Raw genomic sequence first — 21,552 nt, forward strand, 5'->3', positions numbered from 1 at the left:
TTAATTTTTAAAAAATTTATTATTTATTTATTATTTTTATTTTTGGCTGTGCTGGGTCTTCGTTTCTGTGTGAGGGCTTTCTCCAGTTGCGGCGAGTGGGGGCCACTCTTCATCGCGGTGCGCAGGCCTCTCACTATCACGGCCTCTCTTGTTGCGGAGCACAGGCTCCAGACGCTCAGGCCCAGTAGTTGTGGCTCACGGGCCCAGCCGCTCCGCGGCATGTGGGATTTTCCCAGACCAGGGCTCGAACCCGTGTCCCCTGCATTGGCAGGCAGACTCTCAACCACTGCGCCACCAGGGAAGCCCCCAGGCTCATCTTGTACATTCCCTGCCCTCACCCTGAAGTCAGCTGTCAAAGGAACTCTGATGCTTATTGCTACAAGTGTGTCTTCCCTTCTAAGCCCTTTCAGCAGCAGAGCTGGGAAATACAAATACACAAACACACATAGTCATGTGCTCACACTGATGCCTCCAGTTCCATTCCCTCAGGCCCCTTCCTTGCCTTCTCCTACTTTGTTTCTGTTTTATCTCCTTTCTTCCACAATTAGAATCCTGGCTCCGAACATAAAATATTTCCTCTTTTGCTTAGTTCTACAGTACACTTAAACTAATTTCAAAAATGCTCCATTCATACTGCTATCTCCACTCCTCTGTTCTTGAAAAACCAACCTACTATAAAGGATTTGTTTCTCGTCCTCCCCCCGCCCCTCCCCTGCCCCAGACGAGGGTGTGTACTCAGTACTGTGTTCAGAAGTTACTTGCGGTAGTTCTTTTCTCCTTCTTTCGGTGTGGTTATTTATTCATTTGAAATACAGTTGGGTTCATGTGTTTCTGTATGCTTTCAGTTTTAAGTTTTTTCCCCTCATCTTTGTTGATTTAACTTTAATTTGATATGAGGAATATTAATATACTTCAAAAAGTCAAAACTATATAACGGTTTACTCAGAAGTAGCACTCCTTCCCCATCCTTCCACCCCAGGCCCCCCACCCCATCACCAATTTCATTTTCTGGTTTGTCCTTCCTGTACAGGTAAGTAGTTACATGTATGTTTTGTAATTCCCCTTTTCTTACATGAGAAGTAGCATACTGTTCATCTTTATTTGCGCTTTGCCTTTTTTACAGTATTCTGGAAATTTGGGCATTTATAAATATTTTCTTCATGCTTTTTTTTTTTTAAACAGCCGTATGATATTCCATTTTGTGCATGTACCAGAGTTTATTCAATTAATCTCTTATGTTTGAACATTTTGGTCTTTTCCAGCATTTTGAATAATAAATAATGCAACAGTGCATAACTTTGCCATACATATATTTGTATTGTTGGGAGATGTTTCTTCAGGGTAAATTCCTGGACATGGTATAATTTTAATTGAAGATACCACCTGTTTCCCCTACATGGGGATTATTTGCATTCCTGCCAACAGTTCATGACGAGGCCTGTTACAGCCTCACTAACAGAGTGTATTATCAAGCTTGAAAAAGTTTTGCCGTTCTAACGAGTGAGAAATGGAATCTTAGTTTAATTTTAATTTGCCTTTCTCTTATGATTGAGATGAACATCTTTCTATATATTTAACAGCTGTTTTTACATCTTTTTGGGGGGTGAATTTTCTTTCAAATCTCTCACCTAGTCTTCTATCATTTTTAAAAAATAACTTTACTGATAACATATTTTATATACCACACAGTTCACCCATAGTGTAAATAATTCAGTGGTTTTTAGCATGTTTACAGAGTTGTACAGTCGTCACCATGAGGGAGTTTCGATCTCTACTCCCCACCTCCCCACCATTTGTTGCAAGTTCTTTGTGTATTAAAGATATTAGTTCTTTTTCTGTGACATCTGATGTAAATTTTTTTCCCAATTTGACTGTTTATGGAATTTTTTACCATTCAAAGGTGTTTTTTAAAAATTTTGTGTAATCAAATTTAAAACCTTTTTTTAAAAAAGTAGTAATTAGAAAGTCTTTCCCTACTATACTCAGCTTATAGAAAAATTTACGTATATCCTTTTTCATTTATTACATTTAGCCTTGTGCCCAATTTGGAATTTACTCTTTTGAGCGAGGAATAGATCTAATTTGATCTTTTTCCAAATAACTGTCTTGTCCCAACACCATTTATTTAACAGTCTATCTGTAACCCAAAGATTTGAGATACTGACTTTATTATATACTAAAGTTCCATTTGTAATTTCTGGATTTTCTGTTTTGCTCCATTGGTCTGTCCATTTGTGTACTATTACACACTATTTTAATTATAAAGGATTTGTGCTGTACTTTAATATCTGATAGGGCTACTTCCTCTTCATAGCCTGTCCTTTCAGTGTTTTCCTACCTATTGTATTTTTATTTTTCCACAAATATCAACTCATTTAATTACATAAAAAACTTGTTTTTTTGTTGGGAGTGTATCACCTTCACATATTAACTTAGTGACTGCTGACATTTTAATTGTGTTGAGACATCTTAAGAACAAGGTCTGTCTTTCATTTGTGTCTTTCAGGAATGTTTCATAGTTTTCTTCATACTATGGATTTTGAACATATCTTAAGTTTATCCTTAAGTATTTTATCTTCTTTGTTGCCTTTGTAAATGGGGTTTTCTCTTTTAAGCATTTACTTTATGTTGAGTTTGGGAAAAAATTATACTGGCCCCACCACCCCAGATACCTGTTTTTCTCTCTCTTTTTTTTCCTTGTTCTTACGGCGCTCTTGTTTAATTAAGGTGGATTGACAGGGGGAGATGATGCATGAACCAGGTCCCTGAATATGTTGGGGACCAAGACTTGGGGCAGATCCAAATAAGGACTGGATTTATGATTTTGCTTAAGGAGCATTATATCAAGTGGTATCCATGCAGCTAATTCATTGATACCTGGGGAGAAGTGTAGGTGAGCGCTCATCTCTCACGTGGGTGTGTTCACTGCTCTGCTAGACCGCGTCTCATCTTATGTGGACGTGAAGACAAAAACATAAGTAGAACAACAGGAGTGGTTTGGTGTAAGCGTGGGGGTCAGGAGAAGAGCTGATGCCCCTGTTTGCTAGACGCTCAGTATCTGCTCCTGCCTGCTCTCATGGTTTGCTAGTACAGCCTCAGTAATAGGCCTGAGGATAAAGATACTGAACTGTAACCTACTGAGACACAGATTGTACTAGGACTGTGAAGGAGTGCAAGTTTTGCCCCGAAGAGCCAGGGAAGGCTTCGTTGATGAGGAGGCATTTGAAGTGAGCCCTGAAGAATGAGTAAGAGTTTGCCAGGTGAGCAGGCTGGGCCAAAATTGCCTGAGAAAAAGCCTCAGGGGTTGTGAAAGGTCCACGAGGAGGTCAGGCGTGGAGCTGCTTGGGGTGATGGGTGAAGGGAGGCAGCGACAGGGCTGGGCTGGGTGCGGTGATGACACGCTGTGTAAGGTGACGGTCTGCAGTGACAGGGAGCTGAAGTTTTCTCCTGGAAAGCTGAGTTTCTCAAACCTGGTGGTAGGCAAAGTGCTGACAGCATTGTAGGCTACAGTTTTAGTGTTTTTGCTAAGTTTCTTGTCCTATAAACCTGAGCGAGAAGGTTTCTGAATAATCAGTTTATCACGATACAGCTACACTCACTGAAGAATTATAAAATTTAGTGATGTTCATTTTCATGTAGCCGACCTTGTATGCCTTCAGAAATCAATATCGTATTTTAATAATGCTTTATCATGGGTTGTCAAGAGGTGATAAAAATGACAAAAGGTACATTTGGGGTTCTGAGACTTTGCAGGATAGTAAAGAAATGCACTCCTAGAAAAATGTGATTTCTTCGTTGCCTTTGATCATTTAAAAAAAACATGACTAAGGAATTAAATCTTACTAGTTTTAGTTGATCTTTTCTGATCTTCTATAAATATATACTTTAAAAAAATTGAGTATTGGTTTTAAGCTGATTAATTACACTTGATTTTTAAAAAATAAATCTTATTTTAAAAACTATTTCAAATACTGAAGTAATTAAAGATTAATGTTTGTTTTGGGTCCATATTAATAGCCATATTACCCATTTTTCAGCTTAATGAAGTTAATCAGTCTTTTTTGGTGCTCTTGGTTAGTGTTTTTATCTTCCCTTATCTATAATTCAGTGAGAAGTGTAATTTAAAAGAATTGCAGTTTAGACAAGGGCATTTATGCAAGTTTCAGACAGAAGCTTAGTCATAGCCATCGAATGCTGTGAACAATAAGGACGTGAACCATTTTTAAAATGTAAATGCATGGCTATGTCTGCCAGCAAATCAGTTTTTACAGCCCATACATAGTTGTTAAATATTAGTTGCTGAGTGAATAAAAATACTAAGATTAAAAATTGCAGATTCGCAATGGGAACAAAACATTTTATTGCTCTGTAAAATACTTTCTGCTTCTTGTATTTCGTTTGAATTATTAGATTTCTTGGTGTTTCTGTGTTACCTTTGATTTATTTCACACCCTTCTTCTACTTGCATAAGATGAAGTAGATTTGCAGAGATGCAAGGGATTCTCGACCATTTCCCTCCTGCACCACCTTCTTGTGCATAGTTGGCACTCAGCATTTGTCGGATTGAACTGCCTGCCATTCTACCATACTTTTAAAACATGTTCTGTTTTTTGAAAATGCCTTTAATTTTCTACTTGTCATCATAGCCTCACTATTTATTCACTGCCTTCAACTGACAGTCTTAGATATAAAACATGACCTTCCTAAAAGTTTGTGTGCTGGGTACGGTGCCAGTGAAGAGGGAGGGAGTGATTAACTGTGTCAGGAGAGCTTCTCAGAGGAGCTGCCATTGGACTGAGCTGGAAGGATGAGTACCAGGCAGGCAGGAATGGTGCAGACCAGTCAAGTGTAGCACTCGGTATGGGAAGAGGCGCACAGTCAGGTAAGGGCACATGTGGCCTCTGGGAAAGGGAACGTCTGGATGTGCGTTCCATGCTGCACAACTCCTGGACACTGCAGAGTCTGTGGCTGGTGGAGGGCGTGACTTCCGGCTGTGTACGTACAGGTAGACATCTGGGTGATTTATCACCTTCTCCCATAAAGGTCAAGTTACTTGTGTTATATGTTGGACTAAAAGAGCTCTAATTCATGAGGCACTATTTTTATTTAGGGAAAATACTCATCAAAAGACTTTCCCAGTGAAGAAAAAAGAAAGGTAACCACAAACACTGGGATTTAAATCACATGAAAATGGATGAACTGAATCTCAAGTGTTCCTGGCAGTTTACTTTTAAACACCTTTGTAATGTTTTCATCTTTTGTCATTGTAGAGTAAGAAAAAGACCACAGTTTGCTCTTGCCATTATTACTCGCCTCTCAGCCACAGTTGTCCAAGTATGTTGTTTATACACAGTGAAATGTAACTTGACAGTATCACTTAATACAGGTGTTAAACCTTGAAGAAGGTAAGGTAAACCTGACCTTCTTCAGCATAACCCCAGACAAATGTAGACATGTCTGTATACAGCACAGCACAGTTTCCCACTGTTAACTGAGCTGCATCTTTTAACAGAGTTTTTGAAACTGACTTGGCACAGTTGCATTTGCTGTTTTGGATAAGCAGTGCTGTGTGGTTGTAAAGCTGTTGACTTTTTTTTTTTTTTAACATCTTTATTGGAGTATAATTGCTTTACAATGGTGTGTTAGTTTCTGCTTTATAACAAAGTGAATCAGCTATACATATACATGTATACCCATATCTCCTCCCTCTTGCATCTCCCTCCCTCCCACCCTCCCTTTCCTACCCCTTTAGGTGGTCACAAAGCACCGAGCTGATCTCCCTGTGCTATGCGGCTGCTTCCCACTAGCTATCGATTTCTTTTGCAGCTGAGGTGGACTCCTGGCTTAGCTTTGTAACTGGGAAGATTCTCCCCCTGCCTTAAGTTGCTTCTTTGTAAATAGTGATGTCCTATTTCATGAAGTTGGTATGAGGCTTAAGTGCATTAATACATATAAAGCTCTTAGAACAATGCCTGGCATGTAGGAAGTGCCCTCTTTTAACCAGTCCAGCTTTCAGCAGTCTCTCCTAGATGCCTGTGTGCTAGCTGTTGTTATTTTCGTTACGTTCTTCCCAGTTAAGCCTCTCCTCTTTTTTTTTTTTTTTGGTTTTCAAAAATACTTCAAGATATTTATCTTCAGTATGTGGAATTAGGTTTGAAAAATCACCCCAAGAGTGAAGGTTTCATGCAGTTAATGCTCATAGTCTTCTTGCACTAGAGGCACCCAGGTTTAGGATCTCTTTGCAGCTCTACACGTCCATGTTCTAAATTAGCATCTACGTTCAGCCTGTTCCCCCTAGATGGGCTGTGGCTTCTTCCTACAGACTCACTAGTTGTGATTCAAATGATGCTTTTATTTCCTCTCCCTCAGTGGCAGCGTAGTGAACCTCAGGTCATATGCAGCCCTCCTAGATTTTAGGTTCTGAATTTCCTTCAGAATTTTGCATTTTTCACTGAATTCAAACTTTTCCCGTAAAATGTTTTATTTTCAAGCCCCGTCAGTCTTTCTGATTGTAGTTGCAAACACTAAATGAAAAAATGTACCTCGTTGAAAATACTAAGCTCACAGGTTATTTGCACTTAACTATTACAACAGTGTTTTCCAAAATATATTCCTTGGGATATTAATATATTTTATGGTGAAAAGGGTAAAAAGTATATTTTGGAATTAGTGGGCCAAACAATACCCAACAGATGTATTTTCTGTTTTTATAGTTTTTCATGTGCCACTGTGAATCCCCCCAAGAGTGCATGGTATTTAGCAGTTCTCAAACATATCTATCCTTGGGATCCCTTCGTGCAGTTAGGGTTCTGTGGGAAGCACTGACCTGTGCTGTCATTCTGCATTCCTCCCACTCCGTGCCTCCATCTCACTCCTTTCCAGTCCAGCCTCACCAGTGTTATCAGAGTGATTCTTGGCTCTTATTAGTCTCTCTCAGACACCTCGAGCTTTTGGTTGTCACCTCACACCTGTCAGTATCTCTGGTCTTCTCTGTCCTTGACCATGTTCTTGCCTTGGTCTGGAGTGCCCTGCCTCCACGCTCCTCTCTGAAGGGCTCTCCCCAGTACCCCCAGTGAGTTACCCATACTCTCTCCCTCCTCCTGTGAGATCGTAGTCTGTTTAACTCATTGAAATTATTTGTTGGGCACATGCTGTCTGTGAGACTTTAAATGGAGATTGTCAACGTAAAGTTGATTGAAGAAGTTGTCGGGAATAGAGTTAAATTTATATATATATCTTTGTCTTTTTATTTTCTTTCTCTAGTGTTCTTTTGAAGATGACAACATCCATTCTTTATTAAAGCCTTTAGAACTGGAACTACAAAAGACAGTGCATACATACTGTGGAAAAATTTACAAAATATTTATCAAACAGCTGACAAAAAGCATACAGGATCGTTATGATAGACCACCAAAGGAAAGGTGATTCTTGGTGACCGCTAAATCAAATGAATTAAAACAACAAAATATCAGAGGATATGTGTGAAGGAATAGTCTTAGATGAAGTGTTCAGGAAGGAATTATTCATCTTCAGAATAATTTTTTTTCCCGAAGAAGTTAAATGAGCAGTATTTTCATGTAATGAAGAATAAGTTGAAGTCTTGGACCCCAACAAGAAGATATTTTTGATTTCTGATGTTTTGTAATGCTATTTGCTATCATTCTAGTACTGATGAAGATATTATTGAATGGTTATAGCCTACAGACTTTGTTTGACTCTTACTCTCAAGTGGGTAAGTGCAGTAGGGATGTATGGTTGGAGAAAAATGTACCTCATACACAGTGGAAACACTCAAACTGTGAGTATAGCAATAATTTTACGTCAGCACTAACCTCACTTTAAATGTGTGAGAAAAGAAAGTTGTTTACAGGAGCAGAAAATGTTCTGTTTCTAAAGAAATGTGATGTAACTGATGTCACTATCGACAATCTATGTGTGCCTTTATACATTTCATCTCTGTTTTAAAATATTTTTGTGACAATCATGCTTAAAATTATTTTTAGTTTATAAGTAAACTGCACATTTAAAATTGAGAGGGAAAACTGAAAGTTTTGGATATTAGTCTCTGTGTGTATTTGTGAAACGTAGAATTTTCATTTGTATGTGCTTAACTGTCTTGCCCAAAGTCATATCTAAGATTATTAATTAGGTATTTTAGGAAATTTTTTATCACTTTAAATGAAAATTTTCAGCTTTACTGGGCATTCTGGACACAATAAATATACTGATAATAAAATGAGAACCTAACCAGTGTACTTATAGGATGGTGGAAAATGTGATGGACCAAAATGCATAAGCTATGTACTTCCTGTGAGCAGCCATTATAGTTACAGTGGAGCAGAAAGAAAGTGGTCCACTTAAACCTTTTTCCTTCTACCTCAAAATGGCTTTGCAAGATACTTTTGAAGAAGCAAATATACGTATAGAGCCTTACTTTAAGTAAGTTAGACAACTTTCATGGATGATTGGCTTCAGAAGATGGTCACGTCTGACTATAGAAAAACTAGTTTTGATTTGGTTGATGTGCATGTCCTCCTTCTTTGAATATCACTTAAGACAGTTATCTTTTTTTTTAATCTTGGCAATAAGAAAATATTACTTCTCTTAGTGTTTTTGACCTGTCTTCTGTAGCTGTAGATTCTGAGTACTTAGCATGTACTGTGCCGGGGCACACGTCTCATTTTGCCAAGTACTGTATGGTTAACTTCTTTTTCTCCTTTTGACATTTTAACACTTAAATAGAGAAGAGAAAATCATGAAGGAAGACTATCACCTTTGTGAAAATAGTGGTGATTGGCTTTATGAAGACACAGCGCCCTCTGTGGAGACGTGGAAGACGGTCCTCGGTCTTTGCAGTTCAGTCAGGGACAAATTGAGAGAGGAAGGTGTAAGAAAGGCAGATTAGAAGCTGATGGCCAGCCCAGCACTCTTGGACAGAAGCGTTCAGAGAGCACAGTCTGTGCGTCCCTGGCAGAGCACCGTGGTGACTGTGAGAACTTGTGAACTTGTTGAAGTTGATTTGCTAAATAAAAAATGAGGTCCCTAGAATTTTGAAGTTTGGAGGGTATAGGATCATTTTTAATGGTCCCCAGATGAGACCATTGGTGGCCTGGCTACACTAGACTCTTGTGGGGACCTTGCTGAGGATGGATTCCTGGGCCTCACCTTTGGTGACTCTGGTACCCCATGTCTAGATGGGTCTGCACATTACACAGAAGTAGAGAGAATAGTACAGTGGTACTCCTTGTCCAGATCAAACACGTCAGTATCTTACCACATTTGTGTCATCTGTCCCTTTTTCCTTTGCTGAAGTATCTTAAAGAAAATGCCAGGCATCATGTTATTTCACCTCTGTGAACACTTCGGTAACTATAGTGACATCATATCTCCTTTGGCTTCGGTTAATATCCAGTTCTTAGGCAGATTTCCCTTATTGACTACAATGTTAGAATCAGAGTGCAAAAATAAGTCACATTATGATTCTATTTTTAATAAGCACCTCAGATGATTTTGGTGTCAGTTAGTTTGGGAACCCCTGGAAATCATTTTGCCAACTTGAAGGTTGAAGTTAGGACCACAATTCTCGGCACAGTTGGTGGATTATAAATGTGATTCTGAAACATTAGCCAAAGTACTTGGGGTTATTGACAAGATACAAATTTATATTAGGAAGTTGCTTAGATTTAATTTCCTTAGTGAACAGAGACTCTTAGCCCCATAGGCTCTAGTATGATTGGGGCTGGGTAGAGTGTGGTCATAGTTTCACTGGACTGTATGCTGTGGTCTCACGCCTGTTGCACCTATTTACAGTGTTACACACTCTACATTGTGGATCAGTTGGAAGGTTCTTCATGTGGTTTATTCAGACCTGACCTAATTGAGCATTTTACCATAAATTGGGTTATGGCGAAAACTCTCCACTTAGGGACTGTGTTTACCTAAAAGTTAGGATATCACAAAAAGTCCTTAAAAATATTTAATATAAATATTAAAATGAGTTTTCTGAGTTTATCTTTAGATAAGGTAACTTTTTCCTTGAGAAGTCTCAAGAAATGCAGTTCTCAGCATTAATGAGGTTAAATTCTACAACAGCTTAGAGAACGTTTTATATTTCTTTCCATAAGACGGTGTATCTATGCAGTTTATATGAATTACATTCTATATTCTTTGAGTCTATGTGTTAGAACAATTCTGACCTCAGAACTATCTCTGGGCTGCAGTATTACCAAAGTGGAATGACTTTATAATGTAGCCAACCCTCATTTATATGAAGTAGCCATCTTAGAGGAACTTGGAAAACCTTTAGAAAATATATATTGTGATTTACATTTTAAGAAAATACATACTTTTTTTTTTCCCTATGAAGAGTAGTTCATAATGTATACGGTAACCCACTTATCTTTGGACACTTCAGAGCCTGAAACAATACTACTGCTTACTCACTGCTCTCTCATCTTGCCTCCAGTCAGATGTTATTGGTGTAATGGAAAGAAAACCAGACTGTGAACTAGATCTGGATTCTCTTCTTGGTTAGGGACCCGAGGCATATCATTTAACCTTCTCTGTGCCATAAGTCTGTGAACAATCAATATGCCTTTCCCACCTCATAAGACTCAGAAGTCATGAAGTTGAGACCCAGAAGAGAGAATGGGTTTGCTCCATGGCTTGTATCATGCCACACCAGCATTACTGTTGAAGTTCTGTGTTGCTCTGTTGTCTCCTGAACAGATGATTCTGTTTTAGGCTGAATGTTTTTTGACATGTTTTATATCTCCGGTATGAATCTGCTTAGATTATGTAAGGAAGAATTTTTAAGGAAGAGAAAGCAAAGGAAAGAATGATGTAAAGGAATGATCAAAGGAAGAAGGAAAAGAGAGGAAGTGAGAAAAGTGAGGAAAGAGAAGGGAATAAGAGTGAGAATGGCCAAAGGCAGAGTGCAAGAAGAGAGGGGATGAGAGTGGGGAAATCGAGAAGTGGAGGTAGAGGGCGGAGGTGTGGGAACAGTCACTTTTTGAGTTGCAGCACCGCAGCCTGTACCACCGTCTGCTTGCCTTCCTCTGTTTCAGTTCACGAGGCCCTCTGGGCTCAGGAATTGTGCTGGCTTTCATGGAATGGGCAGCCAGCCTACCTTTGTTTGATTTGTTGGTCCTGAAGTCTTTTCCCAGTCACTTTACGCACTGATCATTTAGTGCTGTGATTCAACATTGTATTTTTTTTTTTGGTTTTTTTTTGTTAATTGGATCCAAGTTTGTGAGCTAAGACCTGTCGAAACACGATGACAAATATCTTCCTTTTTAACATCCTTTTAGTCTTCCCAGATGCTGGATTATGCAGGACTGACCACATAGATAACACAGGAGGAGGGGATGGCCGTATCAGATCTGAAGGGGGCCCGGGAATCTGTCACAGTGGTTCTCCCAGATGATACTGATAAGAAGCCAGACTTGGGAACCACTGCCCTGCCTTGAATGAATGGCAGCTTAAACAGTACATCACATCTCTTGATTCCTCAGTAGGCATACTTCCAGTTGAAGTGTTAGGAATGGATTAAAGAGAACAGGAGACAGCAGGAGTACATTAAATGGAAAAACCTTAAAAGAAAGTATTCAGTGTCTTCTTTTTCAGAAGTTTATCTTGTAAGTAATAAACACCTTAGTGTTAATCAGTAGTGATTTAGCAAGACCACTGATTTTTTTTTTTTAAATAACTTTTCGTTCCTTAGAGTAAAATAGAGAAGAAAAGTAGGGAAGCAGTATGTCAGGTGTGGGGCCAGTTATCATTTTATTAAATGTAATTTCAAGCATCTTAAACAATTGCCTTATTGCATTTTAATATTTAATAAAAGTAGATCAAATAATGATTAGTACTGTAACAGTTATCCTTTTATACATTGCCAAAGGAACCCTTTTTTGCCCGTTAAAGTCTGGCTAAACTGTCCTGATGTTCGTCGTTTCTTAATTCATTGAACATGAAACTAGATTTTTAAACTAAATTATATAAACTTAAGGCAGGTGTAAAAGGTGATGCAAGAATTTTTTTTAACTAAAAATGAATATGATGTTAATCCAGGTATCTAGCAATTACAGAATTTTGAGAACATGGAATAGCATATTGGACTAGGCAATTTAAAACTGATTACAAGTCGATGTCAAACTTCTAAATGGAAAATATCTATTGTCACCTCATCTCTACCAATTAATTCCAAATGTCTAATGGGTTTGTTTCTTAAGAATTTTCTATAAACCCAGTTTTCAAACAAAAGAGAACCTTTGAAAAGATACGGAGAGAAAAAGAAAGGAAAATTTCTGTCACTTCTAATGCTGTGAATGTTATTTGGAGGGTCTGTGGTCAGACATTTTAATGCCAAACTTAAGACCTGATGTGGAGCCTCTGATTATGTGTAGTTTACGTATATAATCTGAATTTGTGAGCATATTCAAACACACATCATCATAGCAACTCCTTGTAAAAAACTGAAGAAAAGCAACAGTGTACCTTTCATTTAAAATGTAAGTTGACTTTGACTATGATGGAAAATAGCTGTTTTCAACCTGTGTATAAAATCTCTTCAGGGAATATTGGAATGTTATGCAAAAATAATTCAGGGCTTGTAGCGTAGCTGTAAACTGTGTCATCCATTGCATCACATCCATTGTTGTCAGTATCTGAGAGCTGGGCCAGTGGCTTTTGATGGATGTTGTAACAGAAGATTTATGAAGGAGATGGTGGTTTGTACTTGCTCCTGAAGTCAGAAACTGGAAGGTGTTTCCATTTATCACAAGCATTTTGCATAAATATGTTAATATTTTGAGTAGTAATGATTCTAAAGCTGCAGAAAGGCATTTTGGTGTACTGTGTTACACAGAGAGTACTACTCTTAAATTGATTTTTACCTGAAAATATGATGGTTTTAGGATAATTTGGATATCTTCCTCCAAGTATTTTGTGTATCTTGACATTTATTAAAGGGAGGGTGAGTATAAGATTATAGATTGGGATGTAACCTGAGAATAATGGAAAGTTGCTCTGTTCTGTTTTGGGGGGATTCAAGTCATCTTTTTCGTGAGAAACTTTGTGTTGTTCTTACTAAAGAAACATCTACTCAATAAATATCTAATCTCTTCAAGTGATGTGTCTGAATTATTCTAGCAGTCAGAAGCAATTTTGGAATCTTTAGGCTTGGGAAGCTTGATAACTAAAAGTCAGGGCAGTTCCTGGACTGACTAATTCGGCAACTGGACAGTGTCATCAGAAATCTAGGTACCTTTTGTCTTTACAGTACCGTTCTCACCATGTGAGCTGTGTCTCCCCCGACGGCCCCCAAGTGACAGCCAGCATTCTGCATCTCAAATGACAACCAGAGGCAAAAATATATTTTATAAGAGGAAGGTGCCAACTGTCTCCATCCACTTGCTCTCATAGCCATAGCAATATCTGTGTCCAAAACAATTACTTTGCAAAGAGAATAAAACTTCAATGGTTGGCTCAGACCATGATTTGCCCCAAACTTAAATATAGCCTCCCTTGAAGAATGGCTACTCACAGGAAAGGAAATAACATCAGGGTTCTGCTAGAAATCTGTGGGGTAGAAGGGTAGGGGCTTAGAAGATAGCTATCGGGTAGGCAACAGACCTAGATGATTTTACTGGCCCAAGTATTTCTTCTTCTTCTTCTTATTTTTGGCTGCGCTAGGTCTTCATTGCTGCACGTGGGCTTTCTCTAGTTGTGGTGAGCGGGAACTACTCTTCATTGTGGTGTGCAGGCCTCTCATTGCAGTGGCTTCTCTTGTTGCGGAGCACGGGCTCTAGGGCTCGGGGGCTTCAGTAGTCGTGGCGTGCAGGCCCAGTAGTTGCGGCTCGCAGGCTCTAGAGCACAGGCTCAGTAGTTGTGGCACACAGGCTTAGTTGCTCCGCAGCATGTGGGATCTTCCCGGACCAGGGATCGAACCCGTGTCCCCTGCATTGGCAGGCGGATTCTTAACCACTGCGCCACCAGAGAAGTCCCCAAGTATTTCTTAAAACTACCCAGAGGATCAAATTTCAGATCTAGAGAAGAGTACCTTTTCTGTGCCAGGGTGTAATTGCGCTTTAACGGGTCTCTGTAATGTTATGATCCAACAGTTCTCAGTTTTACGTATTTTATTATTTATACAATGGTTTTCTGGTTACAGTGATAGCATGAAGGGTTTTAAAAGATTATTGAGGTGATGACTACTTCCAAGAGAGTTTAAAAGTTCTTCTAAATTTATGTTGAGAAATGTATTAATAGTTAGTTATTAGCAACCTTTATCATATTTTTAATCATTTATAAGTTACAAAATGCCCTCATTGAAAAACATTCAAACAATACTGAAGAATTAAAAGTATATGAAGTAAAAAGTAAAAGACTCCTAACAATCCACCCCTCAGAGCATTTGGTGTGTACCCTCCCTGTCTTGCTATGCACATGTACACACAGTGTACCCACGCACGGGCTTGGTTCCACAATGGCTTCTACAACTTGCCTTATTTCACACAGTATATTATGATATCTTTCCTTGTCGATACATTAGCTCTACCTCATTCTTTAGCTGTGTATTATGTCATAGTAGTGTACTTAAGTAGAGATTAGCATATGGACTTCTGAAGTATGAAAGCATAAGTAATGAGTTTTAACTTGTTAGGGGAAATAGTCGTTAACTACTTTTACCATTTTTCTAGTTGTAATTTAAGGTGCATTAAATCGTGAATAAACTGTAGGGTACCTTAAAAATCAAAGTAAATGTCAGATTATTAAAATTTTTAAAAATTAAATGGGAAGTTTTTGTAAGTAATAATATAAATAATATGTAATGTAATAAATACATAATAATAAAATAACAATAGTTACATTTCTGTGAGACTGGCATGTCTGAATATTGTTACTTCAGGGTTCTTTTACCTTTCCATTCTTTTTTAAAAATATAGTTTGAATAGTATTAAAATACATTTGAATAGCTCTAAAAAATTTATTTGTAGAAATTAACAAAATTTGACCCTCAGTTTTACCTGTGCTTTACCTACTGTTCTTTAGCATTTAAAATATTTTAAGTGGGCCATTTAACTGGTTAAAAGAGGTTTTTAATCTATTAGAACAGTGCTGACAGTAATATAATGCAAACACTTTAATTTTAAATTTTCTAGTAGCCACATTAAAAGCAGTAAAAAGCACTTGCAATTAATTTTAATAATACATTTTACTTAATTCAGTATATCCAAAATATTATCATGTGGGCATGTAGTGAATATAAAAATGTTAGCGAGATCATATTTTTTCCATAGTGTACTAAGCCTATATTTTTCACATACAGCACATCTCAATTCAAATTTGCTACATTTCAAGTGGCCACTTGTGGCTCATGGTTAACATCTTGGACAGCACAGCTCTATAGAGTATAAACTCTGGAGGCAAAAGTCATTTCTGTTTTTTCAGTGGTATCTGTCACTGTGACTGTACATGGTAGACACACAGATTTGCTCAGTGAATTTTAATTGAGGGATGTTTTATAAAACTGTGGAAGTTTTTTGTTTTTTGTAAATTTGGAAAAGAGTTTGAACTCTGGCCATTTTATTTATAAAGACATAAAGTAAAATTCTGTTCCCCAAAAATGTATACCCTCGTTGATAGTGAAAGAAATTAAACCAGAAGAGGTGAAAATCCTTTAATGAAAGTGTGTGTGTGTGTGTGTGTGTGTGAGAGAGAGAGAGAGAGAGAGAGAGAGAGAGAGAGACTGAGAGGAAGCTCCATGCCAGCAAGGTTATGGTGAAGCTACTACACAACTTCAGATGATAGTAAGGTCATATGATTCACATACCCTCAGAGCCCACTTTTTGGATCATTGATTACTCATGCACAAACATTGATCTCAAATCTGTAATAAACCTGAGTCTGCTCCCATAGACTCTGGCTTCCCCACGTTGCTACACCTCCCGTCTAAAGCCAGTCCCTTCATTTTGCACTAGATTTGTAACGGGCGGGGCGGGTTAGCTGTTAGCGCACACGGTGGTTACTCTGGTTACTCGCAGTGGTCCTCGCAACAGAGAGTGCAGTGAGAGGCGTATCCTGGCCTTCTCTCCGGGGCCCTCCAGGCCCCAAGGCCTCGGGCCAGTGGCTGAGCTGGGAGCCCCAGAGACAGGCTGGGGGTGTGTCCTGCAGAGCTCCAGAGCCCTCGCCAGGGCCGCCCACTGGCTGGGCTTAGGCCTTGAAGCAGCAGTGAACCTCTTCCTCATTCCCACCTCTGCGGCCTGATGCCGGCGGCTGTCTCCATGGGTCGCAGACCTCGGGACCCGGCCCCTGTTTGGGTGGCCTGAGGAGCCTGAGGGCCGGCTGGCTCCTGGGCACCTGGCTCCCTCAGTGATGACGGCTGGGCATGGTCTGGGGACCTGGCCCTGAGGGCCCCTCCAGCTGAGATCTGCCTGCTTAGCTGGGCCTGCGCGCCGGCAGGAAGACCCAGACTGGGTGCGGGACGAATGCTCTCAGGCAGGGTGACCGGCCTGCGCAGGGACCCCCCTCCTCTTAGCCAGGGCCTGGACCTCGGAGGGCTAAAGTTAAGCCTTGGGACCTTGCCCTTTCTTGTCAGAACTGAGAATAACATTTGTTTTGGTGGAGGTTTACAGGAACATCGTGACCTGACCGTGACCTGACCTCAAGAACAAAGGATCCGACACCAAGAAGTTTGCAACAACTAACCACACCCCTCCCTCACCTTTCGTATAAAAGGACTTTTTTGAAAGCTTTTGGGGAGTGGGGGGAGGTACGGGGGTAAGGGGGCTAAGGCATGAGCCACCCGTTCTGCTTGCATGGCCCTGCAATAAACCTTTCTCTGCTCTAAACTCTGACATTTTGGTATTGTTTCGCCTCACTGTGTGTCGGGCACACACACTTGCATTCGGTAACAGATTCTGTCCTCTTTTGTGTAACTCAAGAACAATGTTCCACCAATTCTTCCCGCTTTCTCTTTACCTTATAATTTTTTCCACTCTACTAGGTCATTCCCAGGAAAACTCCTTGAAAGGGTTGTCTGTATTCTATGTCTCCAGTTCTTCTCTTGTCAAGATCACCAATGACTTGTGTGTTCTTTTTTAAAAATTATAGTTGATTTATAATATTGTATTAGTTTCAGGGTTCTATAAAAACACTGAATCACAGTGACTTGTGTTTTCTTCCTTCCTTCCTTCCTTCCTCCCTCCCTGTCTCCCTCGTTCCCTCGCTTGCTCGCTGCATGGCTTGCGGGATCTTCGTTCCCCAACCAGGGATGGAACCCGGGGCCTCAGCAGTGAAAGTGCCAAGTCCTAACCACTGAACTGCCGGGGAATTCCCAACTTGTGTGTTGTTAATTCCAATCTCCAATTGCTAATCCTCATCTTATTTGCCCTATTAGTAGCATGTGACAGAATTTGAAGCACTCTCTTCATTGAAACATCTTCACCTGGCCTCCATTTCATTGTACTCTTTGTCTTCCTCTTTCCTCATTCAATACTTCTTTCAGGTTTCTGTCTGGCACTCCGTTTTCTTCCCACTCTCTTAATGCTAGAGTGTATCAGAGCCTGTCAGCAATCTCATCCATTCGATGCCTTTACAAACATGGACCGTGTCCCCAATTTATATCATCAATCAAGATGTCTGCTAAATTCCAGTCTCCTCTACTACTTGTTTCTGCTTGTTATCTCTACTAGGATATCTAGTATTCATCCCAAACTTAACATTCCCAAAACAGAATTCTTGATTTTTTTTCTTAAACCTACTCTATTTAGAATCTTCTTTACTTAGATGATGACAAATCTTTCCTTCTAGCTGCTCAGGCTAAAATCTTTGGCATCGTTCTTTACTTTCCTCTTGTTCGTACACATGACACATCTAAGCCATTAAAAATACGATTGCATCAACTTTTAAATTAAATCCAGAATCCAACCACTCCTCCCTACTTCTACTACACTTGTCTAGACCATCATTACCTCTTGTTTGAATTAATGCAACAGACTCCTAAATGGTGACCCTGTTGCCAGCAGCATCCAGCCACGGTCTTTCCTTAAAATAGCAGCTAGACTGATCCTTTTCAAAAGATGAGTCATACCATGTCATGTCTCTGCTCATCACTCAGTGACGCACCATTGACTCATAGTAAAAGCCAAAGTCTTTAAGTGGCTACAAGACCTTACAGGATCTGCTAGCATTATTTCTCTAATTTTATTTAATACTCTTGCCTTGCTCACTCTTTTTCCACCACACTGGCATGCCCGACAAACTCCCAACTAGAAGATTTTGCACTGTTGTTTCCTTTCTCTGCAAATCTTCTCTTAAATATTTCCCTGGCCAACTTTTTCATCTCCTTCAAATCTTTGGTTAAATGTCAATTCCCAGTGAAACCTACCAGAAGAATAAGGGATGGCTGCAAACTTTTTGACACTCCTGTTGAGGGGAGAGTTTATTTCCCATCCTCTTGAATTAATAAGAATGGTTTGTGATGGCTTAGACCAGTAGAGTATGGCAGGCTTATCTTTGGGACTAACAACTTCCACCTTGGACTCTTAGAATCCTGAGTTTTCTTGTAAGAAGTCTGACTACCCTTCTGTGGAAACCACCTGGAGACATCCTGAGACTACATGGGGAGTGAGAGAAACTGAAGCCCAGATGAAACTAGGCTTCCAGCATCCCTGCCAAGTCCAGGCATGTGTGTGAAGACATCTTGAACCCTCTTGGACCAGTGAAGTCATACTGAATCCTCCAGCCCAAACTTGCCACCAGTTGAAAACCACTGAGTAACTTCAGTTGACATCAGGTAGAACAGAAGCCCTGCCCAAATTCCTGACCCACAAAATCATATAATATAAAATGGTTGTTACTTGAAACCACTAAAGTTTTGGGGTAGTTTGTTACACAATGATAGACAACCAGAACACCTACACTGACTACCTATTTAAAGTTGCAATTTGTACCTGTCTCTACCTTGGTACTCTCAATTCTCCTTACTTTGTTCTATTTTTTTTTCTCCATAGTACTTATCACCTTAACATGTAATATATTTACTATGTTTATTATTTATTATCATTCTCTTCTTAGTCAATGACCCCTTCTCCCATTCACCAGAATATAAATGGGAATTTTTTTTTTCTGTTTTATTCATTGATACATGCCTGGCACATAGAAGTGTTCAATAAAGTCTTGTTGGATGAATGAGAAGTAATTTACACTTTATCACAGGATGTAGAGGATCTCATCAGAACTGTCCAAGAATGAGCAAGATAAAATTTAAAAAGTGGCGTGGTAACTATGGGGTCATACTACAGGGAAAAAAAAAAAAAATCCAACCTAGAAGAAACTATATCCTAAAGAACAAATTTCCCTCAAGTGCTTCATACTAGGGAACAACTTATTAAGCTCATGAATTCATTAAGGTAAGCCTCAAAAATGAAATGATAAAACAATTAAATGAGATTTTAAAAAGAGGTTATAGGTCTAAGAAACAAGTTGAGGATCAAAAGGATGTCATTAAAAGTTTGTTAAGTAAATTAGAAAGGAACAGAAAAGACAGTTGAAAATTAAATTGCTGACATAGAGGAAAGGTACAGCGAGTCAAGTGCCAATTAAAAAGAAAGATAGATCATCATAATTAGGAAAAATCCAAAAGGACCACAAACTAGAAATAGGGCATGAACACATGGAACAAGAAAGTTTCCTTGGAATGAAAACTATAAAAGAATAATCAGCAGGTTAAAAGAGCACATCTTATTTCAGGAAATTTTGTTTCTGAGTACTAACAGATATATTCTAAGTAATTGTAAAATTTCAAAAATAAAGACAGATTTCTTCAGATAAATCTTTTTTTGTTAGAAAAAGCAAATCATGCTCCTAGGCAACCCCCCCAAAAAAAAGAATGAAAAAAGAAAAATCAAGCTATTTTTAGATTTCTGGAGAGCAACATTCAACAGACAGAGGAAATGTCTACAAGGTTTTGAATGAAAGAAAATGACTCTAACATTTATAACAAAGAAGATCTCATTCAAATATAAAGGCAAAATGCATATATTCTCAAACATGCATGAACTCAAAAGATGGTAAACCCTTGAGCTGTTCTTGACAAACCTACTCGTAAATGAAAGCAGACAACTAACTGATGAATCAATACAGAGACCTCAGCAGTGGAGACGCGATGATAAAAGAATTTACAATAAACAGTGAAGCATTCACTCATGGGGCTAATTGGAAATAGTGGGGGATTATGATAACATATCTGAATCTAATCTAATCTAATCTAATAATGTAATCCACAAAAAATTGGGAGGTGGAAAGCAAGGAGGGTATATAAAGTGTTAAGCCTTTACTAGTTTAAAAATGTATTAGGATATCAACCTCATTTAAAAATTTTTATTTATTTTAAAGTTTTAATCACAAAATTAGATGAATCACAATCCTTGGTGCAAGATATGCTCTTAGTTTTTGTCTATTTGTAATCTTTCATTCATTCCTTCATAACATGCATGGTATAACCCTATTTCATAAAAGTATTTCTACTTATCATTCCACCCATATATATGTAGAGAAAGATCCATGAAATGATGTTCACCTGATGGTGATAGTTATGTGGGTGGTGGAGTTTGAGGTGATGATAGTTTTGTTAACTTTTTGCTGAGAAGTATAAGAGAAATTAAGGAGCCAGGGGTTGGGGGTTGGGGGATTGAGACAGCAGCTCTGCCTCTTAATAACTGTAATTTTGAGCAAGTTAATAAATTTTAAGTTTCTGCATCTATACAATGCATACAGTAATAGTCCTATTTCATCAAGCCATTGTGAGGATTAAATGAGTTAATATCCACAAAGTACTTAAAATAATGTTGACATATAAAGAGGTCTCAATAAATGTTAACTTTGTTTTTTTAACTGCCTTTCCTCCTACTAGTCTTCTTCATGCTAGACATTCCTTAAAATAAGCATGTACCATTTTTATATAAACAAAATTATTAAAATACAGACCAAAATCTTGATGTTCGGTTTAAAAAAAAAAAAAACTAGCTTCATGTTCTCTGTGAGAAATATATCTGGTAATTTTAGCAACAAAATGATAATGCAATTGTTGGGAAAATGCCCATGTCATTAGAGGATGTAATATTTCTTTATAGAAAAGGATGTGGAAATTTATGGATTTGTTTAGACAAGGCAGGAGATGACACAGAAAGCTGCCTTATGGTGGTACGAGCTATTTAGTCTCCAGTAATTTCCCTGGGACATACAGTTGTGGATGTGAGTAGCTGCACTGCATAAGGATTCTGACAGATCTTATCTTGTCATTCTCACAGGATTTTCATCTCCTTCTTTTCCCCACCTCTGCCTATTCCCTCCTATCCTTACTGTTCTAGAAACTCAAACTCTGTGCCTTCCCACTCAGCAGAGACAAAATAATCCCACAATATTTCTGAGTGCTTACGATGAAAATGGGTGAATTTAAGGGCCATTTCCCGGCAGGCCTAGCACCGTTTGAAAGAGTTAGCCTTCTGACACTTTGAGGTTAATCCTGCAATACCTAAGCAAAGTGACAAA

At 38.8% G+C, this 21,552-nt stretch overlaps 1 protein-coding gene across 8 annotated transcripts in view; it reads left to right on the forward strand.

Annotated features, from left to right (window-relative positions):
* Nucleotides 1–17,187, forward strand: part of GXYLT1 (glucoside xylosyltransferase 1) — a 55,281-nt gene extending 38,094 nt beyond the window's left edge. For 2 of the 8 annotated variants that reach the window (XM_082422613.1, XM_082422617.1), the window contains 2 exons: nucleotides 7,264–7,421; nucleotides 10,466–13,126. In XM_082422613.1, the coding sequence (XP_082278739.1) occupies nucleotides 7,264–7,421; nucleotides 10,466–10,484 (177 nt within the window). In that variant the 3' untranslated portion in view covers nucleotides 10,485–13,126. Of the gene's footprint in view, nucleotides 1–5,270; nucleotides 5,406–7,263; nucleotides 7,422–10,465; nucleotides 13,127–13,279 lie in introns of those variants that run through there. The other 6 variants (XM_082422616.1, XM_082422618.1, XM_082422614.1 and 3 more) reach the window with 6 other exon arrangements.
* Nucleotides 17,188–21,552: the final 4,365 nt, after the last annotated feature.

The sequence above is a fragment of the Balaenoptera physalus genome (genome assembly GCF_965194825.1).
Source record: "Balaenoptera physalus genome assembly, chromosome: 13".
In the NCBI taxonomy this organism is placed as follows: domain Eukaryota; kingdom Metazoa; phylum Chordata; class Mammalia; order Artiodactyla; family Balaenopteridae; genus Balaenoptera; species Balaenoptera physalus.